Source organism: Podarcis cretensis (assembly GCF_951804945.1).
Source record: "Podarcis cretensis genome assembly, chromosome: 4".
Classification (NCBI taxonomy): domain Eukaryota; kingdom Metazoa; phylum Chordata; class Lepidosauria; order Squamata; family Lacertidae; genus Podarcis; species Podarcis cretensis.
The window spans coordinates 60,875,363-60,890,471 of NC_137173.1; the positions used below are offsets into that span (position 1 = coordinate 60,875,363).

General features: G+C 41.8%; 1 protein-coding gene across 1 annotated transcript in view; it reads left to right on the forward strand.

Annotated features, from left to right (window-relative positions):
* CFAP47 (cilia and flagella associated protein 47) overlaps nucleotides 1–15,109 on the forward strand; it is a 198,149-nt gene that overhangs the window by 28,721 nt on the left and 154,319 nt on the right. Inside the window, exons 21-25 of the mRNA XM_079972197.1 lie at nucleotides 4,586–4,674; nucleotides 5,641–5,806; nucleotides 10,236–10,336; nucleotides 12,303–12,462; nucleotides 14,555–14,750. Coding sequence (XP_079828323.1) covers nucleotides 4,586–4,674; nucleotides 5,641–5,806; nucleotides 10,236–10,336; nucleotides 12,303–12,462; nucleotides 14,555–14,750 — 712 coding nt within the window. The remainder of the gene's footprint in view (nucleotides 1–4,585; nucleotides 4,675–5,640; nucleotides 5,807–10,235; nucleotides 10,337–12,302; nucleotides 12,463–14,554; nucleotides 14,751–15,109) is intronic.

The window sequence follows — 15,109 nt, forward strand, 5'->3', positions numbered from 1 at the left end:
CTGAAGGGTTTGTAGTGCTGTATCAGAGTCCTGGCTTTGCATGAAATCTTGGTGGGGCAGAGGAGCATAAAAGAAAGCAGGTTGCACAGCATCAGTGGCCTTAGCTAGAAGAGGACTCTGAGAGAGGAAAGTGGTGGGAGAGGTCTCAATAGATTGGGAAGGGAGGGTGGTTGTTTTTTCTTTTTAACAGCGAGAAATAGCAGAGATGGAAGCTAACACAGAAGAGCTGTTCCCAACTCCCTTCTTGCTGTACTGAAACATTGTTTTAAACTGCCACTTTTTTCTTCAGTGTCTTCTCCCTTTTTTCTGTCTCTGCTTGCTCTACTCAGACCTCTGCTATTGTTTAAAACTACAATTTTCCTCTCACTGTCAGCCTCTGTTTGCTCTGCTCAACAATCTGATGTTGTTTAAAACTGCAGTGCCTATTCATCCCTGCTGGCTTTACTCAAACCTGTGTGGTTGTTTAAAACCACTATTTTCCTCTCTCTATCCCTCACTTATAATCATATGTCTCCCTCTTCCTTTCCTCAGCTGCCTTATGAGAGAGAGAAAAAGGATGCAGAGCTCTCAGATATTCCATAGTAGTTTCACACAATGTATTTCTTTCCCTAGTACTCTGTGTTGTCTTCAATATGAAGTTCCAGATTCAGTATAACAATTTAGGACAGACATTTTATTAAAAAGCAAGCCCCCATATATGTACAGAATCCACAAACTGAACTGAACCTTCTCTAATTGAACAAGTGAACTGACAGGTTTGCTCTTGTGGTGTAGTGGTTAAGAGCAGTAGTCTCATAATCGGGGGAACCGGGTTCGCTTCCCCGCTCCTCCACATGCAGCTGCTGGGTGACCTTGGGCCAGTCACACTTCTTTGAAGTCTCTCAGCCCCACTCACCTCACAGAGTGTTTGTTGTGGGGAGGAAGGGAAAGGAGATTGTTAGCTGCTTTGAGACTACTTAAAGGGAGTGAAAGGCGGGATATCAAATCCAAACTCCTCCTCCTCCTCCTCCTCCTCCTCTTCCTCCTCCTCCTCCTCCTCCTCCTCCTCCTCTTCTTCTTCTTCTTCTTCTTCTTCTTCTTCTCCTCCTCCTCCTCCTCCTCTTCCTCTTAAGTCTATTCACCTTAAAGGTACAGTAACATATTTCACCCCAGTGTGCGTAGAAAGAGGGCTTCAGAATAGGAGGGAGGCAGCAATATGGGTGGCGTGTGTGCAAGGGGCGCTTCTACCAACTCCTTTACCAGTGCTTAATGCTGGGTCCACCCATAAAGTTGACTTTATGTTATGGAAGTCAAACCATTTTATTGATGCCATGAGTCGCATGGAGACACCTCAGGCTTGCTGGATGAAATTAAGGGATGGGAAGAGCTAAAGGGAGGCTGATGGAGTCTTGGAAGGAACTTAGCAGGCTGGAATGGGCTCCATTTGGGCCCCGTGAGAGTTGTCTGTGGAGGATATGGAAGCTGGATCCTAGGGAGGGACCCAGCATGCTATCACTGAGCAATCCTCACCCATCCCGCCCAAAGTCCTGGATCTGCCTCCTGCACCACTGAATCCTCCACTTCTGCTAGTTTCTGCTATGGAAGAGGTACCAGATGTCACCTGGCTCCGAGCCAGCACTATCTCCACCTCTGTTACCCAGGACACTGTGGCTCTGGCTCATCCTACTAGGAGGAGTTCCCCATTTGCTTGCCCAGTCCAAAGTTGCACCCTGTTTGCTACACTTAACATGCCTGCCCCACTCCTTTACAATGGGAGTGCAAGCTTGCCTAGGCATTCCATGTACCTTCTGTGCCTTTGACCTTTGGGTTCTTGCAGAAATCATATTCTGAATTTGAGTTCTTCATCTGGTGAGAGCCAGGACAATATGGTGAATTGTTTGGTTTGATCTCCCCTTCAGTACTTTTCTAAACTGGGAGTCAGCACATGCCCCACGACATAATGGAACCAGGATACTTATGATATGGAAACTTCACGAAATTATTATACCATCAATTCACAATGTGGCAAAATTTACTTGGATTGTTTTTGCTATGTCGGAGATGAGTCAACTGCCCTTGTATCAAGCCACCCTCATTTTTGCCTGTTAAATTATGTTAGCCAGAAACCATGGCTGACATAGCTAACCATTAATAGCTTTCAGAAAGACCACTGCTGTTACAGAAAGTCATATGCTGTTGTTCATGTTTTTGATATTTTCAGTGGACTTTGAAGCATTTTAGATTCAGTCAAGATCACTTAAGGTTGTTTACTTCTGTCTTTGCCTATAAGCATCACTGCTGTTTATACACCACAGGGAATATGCTTGTTCTGCTGTTGATGGCTGAGATAGAATTGTGATAGTTGAAGAAGATGATTGTAAATACATACAAATACTGTAGCAATTGTAGCTATTTACAAAATAGTTTTGAATAATGCCCCCTGTGTTCTGTGAGAGGCTTTAGCACTCTCTAAAACACGGGTGTCAAACACAAGACCTCGTCATGTGGCCCATGTAGCCGCCGCCGGCCACCAGCCTTCACCTTTTATTCTTGCTTTTTTCTCTCGCTACTGCCTCTCTTTTGAGCGCTGCCCATGTGATTTTTAATACCAGCTCGCCAGTCTCCGCCCATGGGGGCCTCCTTGGACCAATGAGCGCCGGAGGGTGGGGCTGGGAGCGCCTGGGGCTCCGGGGCCGCGGCTCCACTCCGGCAGTAGGAGAGAGGGGAGCGGAGGCGACAGAGCTGCTCCCCGGGACTTCCATCCACTTGTGCCGAGCTCCTCGTCCAGCAGCTCCGGAGTCCTGCTGCGGCTCAGAGGGAATTGAAGCGCGGGTGGGTGGGAAAGGGGTTGCAGGCGGACCGACCCTGGGGGCAGTGCGCGACCCAGCCCCAGTTTGCTTACTACGGGGCGGGTGGGAAAAGGGTAGGAGAGGGATGGCTGTGCCCTCGGAGCATTTCTGGCCCTGCGGGAGGAGCCGTGGAGCGGCCGGTGGATGGACGCGTGGCGGGACACAGAAGAGGCCGAGAGGGGACTTCTACCGTGGATGCTTCAGTGGAGATTGCTGCATCACAGGGGGGTTGGACTAAAGGACCTTTGGGGGGTCCCGTCTGACTACAATTCTGTGGTTCTCCTCGCTGAGGAAGTGCGGCAGGGTCAGGAGGAGGGCGCGGTGCCCGAGAGAGAGGGGAGGGGAAAAAAGAGAGAGAGAGAGAGAGAAGAAAGAAAGAAAGAAAGAAAGAAAGAAAGAAAGAAAGAGCCTTCAATCACTTTAAGGGGGGTGGGACGTCTGGAGGAGCCAGGAAGTGAGAGACTTGCTCACCCTAAAGAGCAGCGCACAGGCGATGGTGGTGATGTGTCTTGCTTGCCTCTTTACAAGCTTGGACGTGAGGGGTTTTTGCAGGTGGGTTGACACCAAAATATGAGGCAGAGCAGGTTGGCGTGGAGAGGAACAGAGATTTTAAAGCAGGTGATCTGGAGAAGAGAGCTGTGTGTCTAGTGAGGGGTTGTGGGGGGGTGAAGGATCCAAGGCAACTTCAGGGTTGCCACTCCTTCTTTCCCTCCCCGTTGGCAAGAGGTGTAAGCAGAAATCCAGCAATCGAAGGAATAGGGAGAATGGCACCCTGCTGGATTTCGTGCTGTTAAAAGGGTGCAGAGCAGGCGCCAAGGAAAAGATGGCAACCTTTGGGAAGTGGACTGTGGGGAGCGCAGGAAAAAAGGGGTGGTTGGGGAGGAAGGGTGCCTGTGGGAGTAGAATCGAGGACTGCTCACTCGCTCTTTTAAAAACCGGGATTGGGGGGCAAAATCTATGGGACGAAGAGAAGTTATGAGGGGCTGGTAGAGAATTGCACCTGAGGTTGGATTCTGGGGGCGGGGGGTATGGAGAAACCGGAGCGAAAAACTGGGAGAAGATGGTGTGGGGGATGCTGTGTGGGTTGCAGAGAGAGATAATTGGCAGTGTTGGTGGGGGGAATTGAAGGGAGCTCAGGGGAGAGGCTGAATGGCAGCAAAGTGATGTAGGCAGAGTGTGAGTGAATGAGACATTAACAAAGCAAGGAGGGTCTTGTATTTGTGGAGGAGTAAAACGGCTGACGAACGTGTGTGAAAAGCCGAACTCCCTGGGAGGAATGGAGACAAAGAAAAGCTGAGCCTCTGTTAACGAAACGCAGCAAATTAGCAACAGTTAAAATCGTGGTTGTGTAACTAAAGTCAGTAGCTATTGTGGAATATTTTTGTCCACAGTTTTTTCATTCATCCTAAGTGGCTGGAATTTGGGAACATTGTTTACTACTGTGCATGTGACAGTAAATCAGGAGAACTATGTTAGTTCAGTTTATGGGTAAATTCTTCAGTGAACAGCGATCTTGAGGTGAAATCCAATTCTTTTTTTCTTGCAAAAAGGTAAAACCAGCAATTCTGGAAATGACTGGAACCACGTCCCTAACTCATTCCTTTCCCCCTTTTTCTTGATCTGCCCTGAGACCTGCGGGTATAGGGTGGTATATAAATTCTAATAATAATAATTCTAATAATAATAATAGCATAGTTCTATAAAGCTAATCAGTACAAATGGTAACAACATATAAAACACGCTCTGTTTTCTGATAGCTGTGACACCAGAAACTCCCCGTTTCTATACTGCAATAATAGAAGAAAATTCAGCTTTGGACTGTTCACTGAGTTTCACACCAAAAGAAGTAAGTATATGAGATAATAATAAGCAACCAATTTTTTATCATGTGAAAAAGGGTTAACTCAATGTAATACTTAAAAAACCCCTGCTGAAGTCATCTTAGTCACTAAATTACTACATAGCAGTCTGTATAGCCTGTATAGCAGTGAAGCATGTACCTTGTCGTTGTACCTTGGAATTTGAACGGAATCTGGAATCCAAAATGTTTGGAAGCCCCGTTGGACGTTCGACTTCCAAAAACAGTTCACAAACCGGAACAATCACTTTTGGGTTTGCATCATTCGGGAGCCAGAACGTCTGAGTACTAATGTGTTTGGGATCCAAGGTATGACTGTACATAAAGGGGGAGGGATAGTAAGGGGTTTTTCATGGCACTTCTTATTTCTGTTTCTTTGCTGCTCTGAGGAAGCTGTTATCAGTTTTCCCACTGTGCTTGGTAGAAATGGTTCACCGATTCCCTGCTTCTGTTGCCTGAGAGTCCAGGTATTTACCTTTGGAAAACCAGTCTTCCTAGGTAAATAGCCTAATTGGGTATCCCTTACTGCCAATAATAATATTTGTAATCAAGGTCCTGGAATTAGTCAGGCAAGATTTTTTTTTTAATGTCATGTGATTGTTTGGTCTTTAAAGATTTACACATCTGTAAGTCAGCCAAAAAACTGATGGTTTCTGTGCATGATGTACTGATTTGCAAGTAAGCATAATTTGTGGATTTTAAAAGGAAGGTAGGTAAAAATATTAAATTGCTCTATAACCAATGATCTGGGATTAGCGCTGTTCAGTGAAGAGTGTAAAATATCTCATGGTAAAGGCTTGAAGTAGCTTTTATTAAATGTGTTTTGGGTATGTCAAGTGCTCCAGTCCATAGGCAAAATCATTGTACAATTCAGGCATTCCCACACACAGTATGTGTGTGTGTTCTGTATTCCTTTTTGTTATCAGTGAGAAAGTGATGAATTTTTCCCTCTAGGTGGCAGCATATGACTTCAGTCTTCCAATAAACATTAACGCTGATGAGGATGAACCTTCACTGAACACCAAAAAAACAAGTCTTTCTGGTTCAGCAAAGCATATCATTGTCCCACGGCCTCAATTGTTGACTATACCTACTAAAGTGTGCAAAGTTCAGGGAACTGGTAGGTAAATCTTAGAAACAACATAAATATGTGTGCAATATAGCTCTCTTGCCTCCCACCTGCACCCTTGAGCTTTTTCTTGATAGAAGTGGGGAAACCAGCTGACAGAACAGAGGAGCTAGATCTGTGCCTTGACACAGCAGTTATTGCAGTCAAGTGATAACTTGGGTGTCTGTCCTGTCAACATTGTCCTGATGATGACAATAATGTTACACATATTAAGTAACATAATTAAACAGCAATATATCTGAGTGCATAAATAAATGTACATAAGTAAAATAAACAAAAACCATGGAAGCAAACTCTATACAAAAAATCAAAATGCAACATAATTACAGTATATATCTAGAAAAATCTCATAAATAATGCAAAAAGCTCTTACATATAATCATACAATTACCAAAATAATTTACATACACATTACACAAAACTAATATAAACATACATCCATACACTCAACAGGTCCGCTCTCCTTGCACCGACCACATCACTCAGTCCACTCAAACATTCAACAAGCAATTATCATGCACATAAAAATAGGGACTGATGTAATTTTCAGTGGCAAGGAAATGATGCTAGTAATCTTAGATGCATTTAAAATATAATAAACTTTGCATCTTGATTTCCCCCCTTATGTACACATCATTCTATACTTGCTAACTCTGCAGCCTCTCCCAGCAGTTTTTCTTGTTTCAAACAGTATCAACTTTTATTAACCACAGGAAATTGGTCAGTGTGGAAAAAAGTGACTAAGTAACTTACATTTCACTTTGGCTCTCTTTAGTTTTGAGTGCAACACTGGGTATAGGGAAGGAGACATGTTATAAAGAAGCATTTCCCTCCAAGGCTGCACCCAGACTGGCAGTTTTACATGTAACTGGCTACCAAAAGTTACACAAGCGTTACACAGTGTGTGTTACATTCAGTAATCAAGCACTGATTGACCCCACTTCTCTGTGTTCTGCATCCCTACCAGGGAGTAAGCCCAAATGAAAGTAATGGAGCTTATTCCTGAGCATGTGTGCATAGGATTGTGCTGTAGTTGTTTGGACCAATCAGAAAAATCCCTGAAGCTCTTTAGTCAGGTATAAGCTTTATAGCACAATGTGCTATGCCAGTGCAGTGGTACCTTGGTTCTCAAACTTAATCCGTTCCTGAATTTCATTCCAAAACCAAAGCGTTCCAAAACCAAGGCACGCTTTCCCATAGAAAGTAATGCAAAAAGTACTAATCCACTCCAGACTTTTAAAAACAACCCCTAAAACTGCAATTTAACATGTATTTTAGTAACAAGACCATTGATCCATCAAATGAAAGCAATAATCAATATACTGTACTATAAAATAAATAAGACAGTATTATAGATGATAAAAATTAAAATTATTATTTTTTCCTTACCTGCACTGATGATAGTCATTGTTTGGATGGGGGACTTCTATCCATTTCCGCAGTCACACAATCAATCAGTAGCTGAACTGGGTTTCACAGAGTCACAAAAACAAATTAACCAAAAAAACCTCAAAAACAAAAACGCAAAATAAATAGCAAAAACAAAAGAGCCAAACTTAATCTGTTCCAGAAGTCCATTTGACTTCTGAAATGTTCAAAAACCAAGGTGCAGCTTCTGATTGGTGCAGGTGCCCCAGAAACAATAGCTGACAGCCACATCGGATGTTCGGCTTCGGAAAAACGTTCGAAAACCAGAACACTTACTTCCAGGTTTTTGGTGTTTGAGAACCAAGGTACGACTATAATGCCACCAAATACAATGCTGTAAGTGTTGCAGATTTTTAGGAATTGGGTGCAAGATACCGTAATATGATGTAAAGGTGAATCAGTTATAAGACATGCCTGATAGGCTCTTGTAGCAGTTGGTCCCCTCTTCCACCGAGCTTTCCTTTTTCATTGTAATAGCTAGCTTTAATAACGATTACAATGCAGATGTGGTACACTAACTCAGAAGAAAGTCATTTCAAAGTGTGCATAGCACCACAGCCTTAAAAGTATTTTATCAAATTCTAGGCTGTATATAGTACTTTTATTTCTTTATTTCAATGTAGCAATTACTGTATGAAATAAAAAGTAATGCTATTATTTCTTTCTGTTTCTATTATTTCTTTATCTATACTTAAATTTGAGCAGCAAGCATAATCAATACACTTTTATGTAAAATGTAAGTGCCATTACAATAATAGAGTGGCTAATAATGGGTTTATGACATTCAGTGGTTTCAGAAAAAATAGTATGACTTGAACTCTCCATCATTAGTGAAAATTACTTTTTGACTATGATTAAAATAGATGGATTTAAATGCTACTTCAATTCAGTTCGACTTAATTAGCAGCAACTCTAAAGCACTTCCCATTGTCTTTGAAGAATACTGTATTGTTTGCTTTAAATTCATTTGAAAAGAAGGAGATACTGACTTCGTCGTGATAGGCATACGAAAAGACATCCCTTTTATTAATTATTGTGTGCTTTAATGTTATTTTTTTCTTGTTATTTTGGATGCAAATTTAAATTTTTAATGCTTGTTATACGTAGGTTCAGTTCAGACCTTGTAACCTAGTCCTGCATACCATAGTTTCAAGGCTGGAATCATGCCGTAGACTCACATAATCATGCCGTAGACTCACATAATCCTACCAGATTTCCTCCAATACTTAATGATTTTCTCTAACCATAATTTGCTATGACATCTAGATCAGCAAACTACAATTAAGCCTGCTTCCAAGTCACTGTTTGCAAATTCTTCAAATTATGAAGATTCAGATGTCTTGTGGCTTGCAAATTTATTACGACATAAGCTTTTGTAGACCACTCTCAACTCCATCAGATCCATTGTATAGTCCAAAACTGACAAGTTTTGGTGGGACAGTATGTAGGAGAGTGAGGGCACAGTGAAATGATATTCAAAAAGAACAGATCATAAAAAAATGGCAGTGACTAATTCAAGTTTAGTTGCTCATCTTCTAGTATGAGTGGGATCATAATCTGTCAGAAATGCCCATTTGCATTCTATGTAGGACAAACAGGTCAATCTCTAGGCGAAACAATAAAATAATAATAATAATAATAATAATAATAATAATAATAATAATAATAATAATAATTTATTATTTGTACCCCGCCCATCTGGCTGGGTTTCCCCAGCCACTCTGGGCGGCTTCCATAAAAACCAAAAATACACTAAAATATCAGAGATTAAAAACTTCCCTGAACAGGGCTGCCTTAAGATGTCTTCTGAATGTCAGGTTAACACAATCTGATTAACACAATCTGATTCAGAACTGACAGTACCCAGAAACTTGGAGGGGGGAACACTTCAACCTACCAACACCCTGCAACTGACCATAAAAATGGCCATCCTTGAAAAAAGGAATTAGAACTCAGCAAGCAATCCAATTTTGCCACTTTTGATTGAGATTATACATTTTTGTTAAATTACATGTTTCAATTAGCTAACTAATGGCAGGATGTTTGTGTTAACAGCAACATTACTTGGTTAATTTGTCACTGTCATTACTGTACTTTGCTTTCCCGTAATTGTCACTGTTTGTTCTTTCAACGTGTCGTTTCTCTTTGACTTCACTCTCATATAACCAGAGCCAGCCCACCTGTGAGGCAGGGTGAGGCAGCTGTCTTGGGCAATAGAAGGCCACTGTGGGCACTCTGCCTGCTCTGCTGCCATTGGCAGAGAAGTGACACCAGCAGCAGCACCGGTTTCCGATGAGATCTTGCTGAAGTCTTGCAAGATCTCACGGAGTGCAAAAGTCCTCGCAAGATCTCACCAGAAGCCTTGCAACCCAGGGAAGGGAGGCTGTGGCAGTGGAGTGGTGTGGCAGCACGTTCTTGTTTTACATCAGGTGGTGAACAGGGCACACCACCCCTGCATATGGCCAGCAGCAGATGGCAGCATACCAGAGAGTGGGAGGAGCATGACGGTGAAGTTGGCATGGCACAAACATGCCAACAGGAGCACTAGATTGGCCCAACTGATGTGACTGAACCATGCCATTCTTGAAGTGCCCCTCCTCCTCTCCATCATGGCATGCTGCAGGATTACACTTGTGGAAACGGACTGTGCTCTATTATAATTTATACTGGAATAATGGTATTAGCCTTCAAACTACTCAACAATACTGTAGCAAAGTTGCCACAGTACTCTTTGTTTTGTGCTTCTTTAAATGGGCAAACTATGTTTGAGTTGGGAGGAGGAAGTGAAGAAGAGAGTCCGGACTGTGAGAACCTGTGGCATATTCTTGTGGAGGGTCAGATTTGTGACATTTGAGCCAACGTCTCAATCAAACAGTGAAAGTAAGTTAGTGTCAGGAACGTCTAAGTGATTATAGGTTTTAAACAAATTATACTTGCAGAAGCATTTGTCCAGAGCTTAAAAATAACTATGTGTATTTTTTTCTTTCTACAGTATTACAGCCACCACTGCAAGTTTCTCCTTTAGAAATCATATTTCAGTATTGTAGGAGAAGTTTGAAGTTGGGTGTTATAAGTGACAGCAGTAACATAAAGGTAGGTATGTTACAGCGATGAGTGGATCTTCCAGTTCTGCTTTACTCTTGTTCTGTAGTGAATCATTAAACGGAGGTACATTTATTGTTCATGAGAAATGTGCTTTCTGTTTGTTAAACGACAAAAGCCTTGGTAAATAAAAATATTTTCAGTTTGGGTCTGAAACTCAACCATGAGGGAAACAGATGCATCTCTAAGTGGAGATCATTCCAGAGTTGATGCTACCATAGAGGTCTTTCTACACATCTTCTCACTCGAAATTCTAGTGGGGACAGCAAGCAGACAATCCCTTTCCTGATGATTTTAAGGATCAAGTTGGCTGGTATTGGAGGAGGTGCTTCTGCAGATTATTTGGACTCTGGGCCATTCAGGGCTTTGTAAAATGCCAGTAACACATGGAATTGAGCCTGGTAGCACACAGACAAGCTAGTGAAGAGCTTTTAGGACTGCTGTTACATGACCCCATGTTTCTCCTCCAGTTAAATAACCTGATAGCCATTGGGCTCATCCACACTTTTGTTTGTTCTGTGATTTCTAGACATAGTTTTTCTTTTGTTCCACCACTTTCCCCAGGAAAGCCTGCTGCTTGCTGCTGAATCAGAGCAAACACCAACACACAGAAAACTGAATTGACCTTGGTTCTGATTCAGCAGTAAACAGTGAGGTTTCTCAGGGAAAGAGGCAGGACAAAGGAAATACCTGGTGGACCCATGGGACAAACGGAAGTGTGAATAAGCCCATATTCTACACTAACTGCACCTTCCAAACCGTTTTCAAGACAGCCCTGTGTAGGAGTTATTGTAATTATACAATAATCCAAAAGTGAGGTCACCAGAGCATGGGTTACTGATGTCAGGCTATCCTGATTCAATAACAGCTGCACTGGTCAGCCAGTTGTACCTGGAAATAGGCACTCCTTGCCACCAACGTCACCTGGATCTGCAATGACAACCAAAGTCAAGGAGTACATCCAAGCTATGCACCTACTGTATTGGGGGGGGGGGACTTTTACCCCATCCAAAACAGGCTATCTTCCAAGTCCCTGGACTGAAGAGCTGTCTATCCACAGTACCTCTGTCTTATGTGAATTAAGTTATAGTTTATTAGCTCTTATCCACACTACATGGCAAGTACCATTATGTGCTCCAATCTGTGTTTGGTTATTTTCACTATGAGACTGGATCTACCTGTGCACCAACCGTTGTTCAGCCTGTTTCGTAGCGCAGAGTACCAAGGAACATTCTGAGCTTCACCAGAGCAGAGAGGGCATTGTGGAGTGATCACATTGATATCCTTACTCATTTTGCCATTCCACAACAAGACTTAAGTCTATCAAATCAGGCATCAACCAAATGGATGACATTTCTAGGGCCTACCTCCACATTCAAGGAAGGATGGCCACATATGGTTTTTCCAGTTTGTTACCACTAGTTCCACTTCTAATATCAAATACTTTGTTTACAACTCGCCGCAGCTCCAGGAGTTTTCATGGACTTGTCTGTTGCCCTAATAACATATTTCCAGGCTCAAGGGTTTTGTTTCCATCCATACCTGGATGACATCCTGATGTCACTATTTTTGCATGATATATTTAAGTATTGCTCCTGAAGTTTTCCTGTAGCATGGTGGGGTGTGGAGCTGTGGGGCTGCCCTCCCAACACTGATTTTACTGCAGCTTTCCTGAACAGGTCTAGGGTGGCACAGATTGGCAGCAAAGTTGAATGTGCAGGTCTGCCAGCAGGAATAGCAACTGCTATAGCAACACTGGTATCAGGAGGACGACTGCATGACTATGCTATCATTTGGACTGCTACTGAGGTTTTGGGAACATAAGCTTGAAATCTGAGTGGTGGTACACGACGTTGTGGACTCCAGTCTCCTGAATGGTAATTAAAAACAGATAAGTATATCTTGCTACAGTAATGAAAGTAATGATCCAGCTCTATTCCTCCACATCTTTCTACAGAAGCTACACCTGAAAAATGTCTCAAAGAAACAGATTACTTGGAGATTTGATCTTGATGCTGCTGGCAAAGCAGTAGATTCAGGCATCTTCAAATTTAGTTTGTATACTGGAGTTCTCTATCCAGGCCAATCTACAGTTGTTACCATATGCTTCTGTCCATGTAAGTATCCCCCCAAACCTGATTCGGTTTGCTCTCTCTTTCTGTGTTTAAAATTAATGCTGTATGTTTAAGCTTCCTCCTTTGAAAGGGTTTTGAAGACTCTGAAAAGCAGCACCACCATTTATATTTCCTATTCTGTTTTAAAGCAAACACAATTTTCACTGAATGTTTGCAAAGTAGTTGATTGGTACTGGAAGAACACAAGCTGTAAATTCTGTATGCATAAACAAGCATAAGCTAGGGAGGTTGACTTGATTCTGAACAAAATTTAATTTGCTGATGCTCAGAAGAATTCTAATTGCTCCTATTTGTCGTCTTATGAAAAGTGTACTTGCAATGTGTTTGTAGAAACATCAGTTTCTATCTTGAAACAAATATGCAAGCCAGAATGAATCAGCTGATAGTTGTTGAGCTCCACATTCCACCATGCAGGAACTGGATTTCGGTCTGGGAAATACTAAGAAGGCAGTCAAGGTTGCTTTGCTGCAGCCTCAGACATTGCTGCTTTATTGTATAACATATTTGACATAGTCAAGGGCTTACAAGTCTCCCGAGACTAGGCCTGTGTCATGGATAAAGTTAAATTCAACTTCCTACTAGTACAGCTGTGAACTCACCTCTCTCTTTTCAAAGCCAGCCTGTCGAAAACTTTGCTTGCTGTGCATCTATAGAATGTTTGATAGAGACACTACAAAGAGAAATAGGGTCTTAGCACTTTCCTTGCTTACTTAGAACATTTTCTGTTGTTTTATGTTGGAAAGTTCAGTAATGAAAAGGGCTAGTGATAGGCACATCACAAAGTGTGTATTTGAAAAAAGAGGTGTAGGTGTAGGTGCAGGGAGCTGTAGTTTTATCAAGATTGGTACAAGCAAGTTAACTGCTAAATCAGCCATTCAGTAAGTCCGCAAAAATAATTACTCCACATTTCCCTGTCCTGCCTACTTATTCATACATTTTGATGATAGTAATATGTCAATTAAAGGTGAAAAAGATACCGTCTCTAAGGCTCTCATACCTAGCTGCTGGGCAGCAGTTTTTGCTTGACTAGATGAAGAGTAGTACAAGCCTGTGTCAAATATAAGTGATACTTGCCATTAAGGGATATGCTGCAGTATCAGTGAGGAACCTATGGAGATATTAATTGTGAACTTGCTCACTACTTATGTTGTATCAAAAGTTGTCAAACAGAGTATGTTATCTTTTAAACTTGGCAAGAATGAAGTAAATGGTAAAGATCTTTGAAGTGAGTCATTGCCCTTCATAAAGGCTGGGCCCCTTTACGAAAACCTCCAGCTGGTATAAAATGCTGCAGCCAGACTAGTTAATGTATTTTTCGCTCTATAAGATGCACCAGTCCACAAGACGCACCTAATTTTTGGAGGAGGAAAACAAGAAAAAAAATATTCTGAATCTCAGAAGCCAGAACAGCAGCAATCCCTCTTGCTGTTCTGGCTTCTGGGATAGCTGCGCAGCCAGCATTCACTCCATAACACACACACACATCTCCCCCTTACTTTTTAGGAGGGAAAAAGTGAGTCTTATAGAGCAAAATATACAGTAGTTACCTCCAGCACATACCTCCACTGCTTAAAAACTTGCACTGGCCTCCAATAATCAATCAATGTTCTTAACTCATAACAACTTAGGTGCATGATACCCCTGTCCGATCACTGAGATCTTTGAGGGAGTCCCTGTTACTGGTTCCCATGACTCCCATGCATTATTCATATCTACCACATGCTGTGTGTTCAGCATTCTAGGTCCAGTTCTTTGGACCTCTTAGCTGAGATCAGGCGCGCCCCTCCTTGATGACCCTCATGTGTTTGGTGACTGCTTTTTAAAAATTTCAGCAAGCATTTAAAATGTGATTTTATGGTTAATTTTCATTGCTTTAATGCTATATCCTTACTGAATCCTTCTTGGACCCCTGTTTTCCATTACATAGAAAATGTAGTATATAAAGTTGAATCCAACAGAAATGCTACAGATTTCTACAGCTTAGCATGCTTAGCAAGAATCTAGTCTAATCTGCTGCTTAAAAAGCACACTTAATTTATGTTAATATGAATAACCATTACATCCCCCCCCCCAGATTGGGCTGGGGCCTATACAGCTCAAGTGCCAGTTCTTCTGAATGAAGATGTGTCTGTTTACCGAATAGTCACTTTATCTGGATCCATGACATCATCCAAGATCAACTTTGAGCCTCAGCTCGTGATACTGACTCCAGTTCCTCTCAATGTGGAAACAGGAGTAGATGTCTGTATAATTCCTCAGGATTATTTAAGGTAAATTACAATTTACCTAAATTACAGTTTAAGTTGCAATCAAGTATAAACTGCTTTCCCCTATTGGAGTTCTTCTGTAAAACTCTCATTAATTTAAAGGGTGAGTTTATACATGTGAGAGGAAGCGGCATTTTTTTTTTTTTAAAAATGAGATTAATTTATACCTTCTTTTTTCAAAATAATGTCTTGTGCTGCTGATAAATGAATAGGAGGAAAACAGTTGCAACAAATTGTGAAGTTGCAGGATAGTTTATCTGTGAGACAGGCTTACCTACATCGCTTTTCCTAATTCTTACAATAATATGTATTAGGGATCTTGGGTTAATTAATTATGCCTTGTTATGTGTCAGTAATTTGTT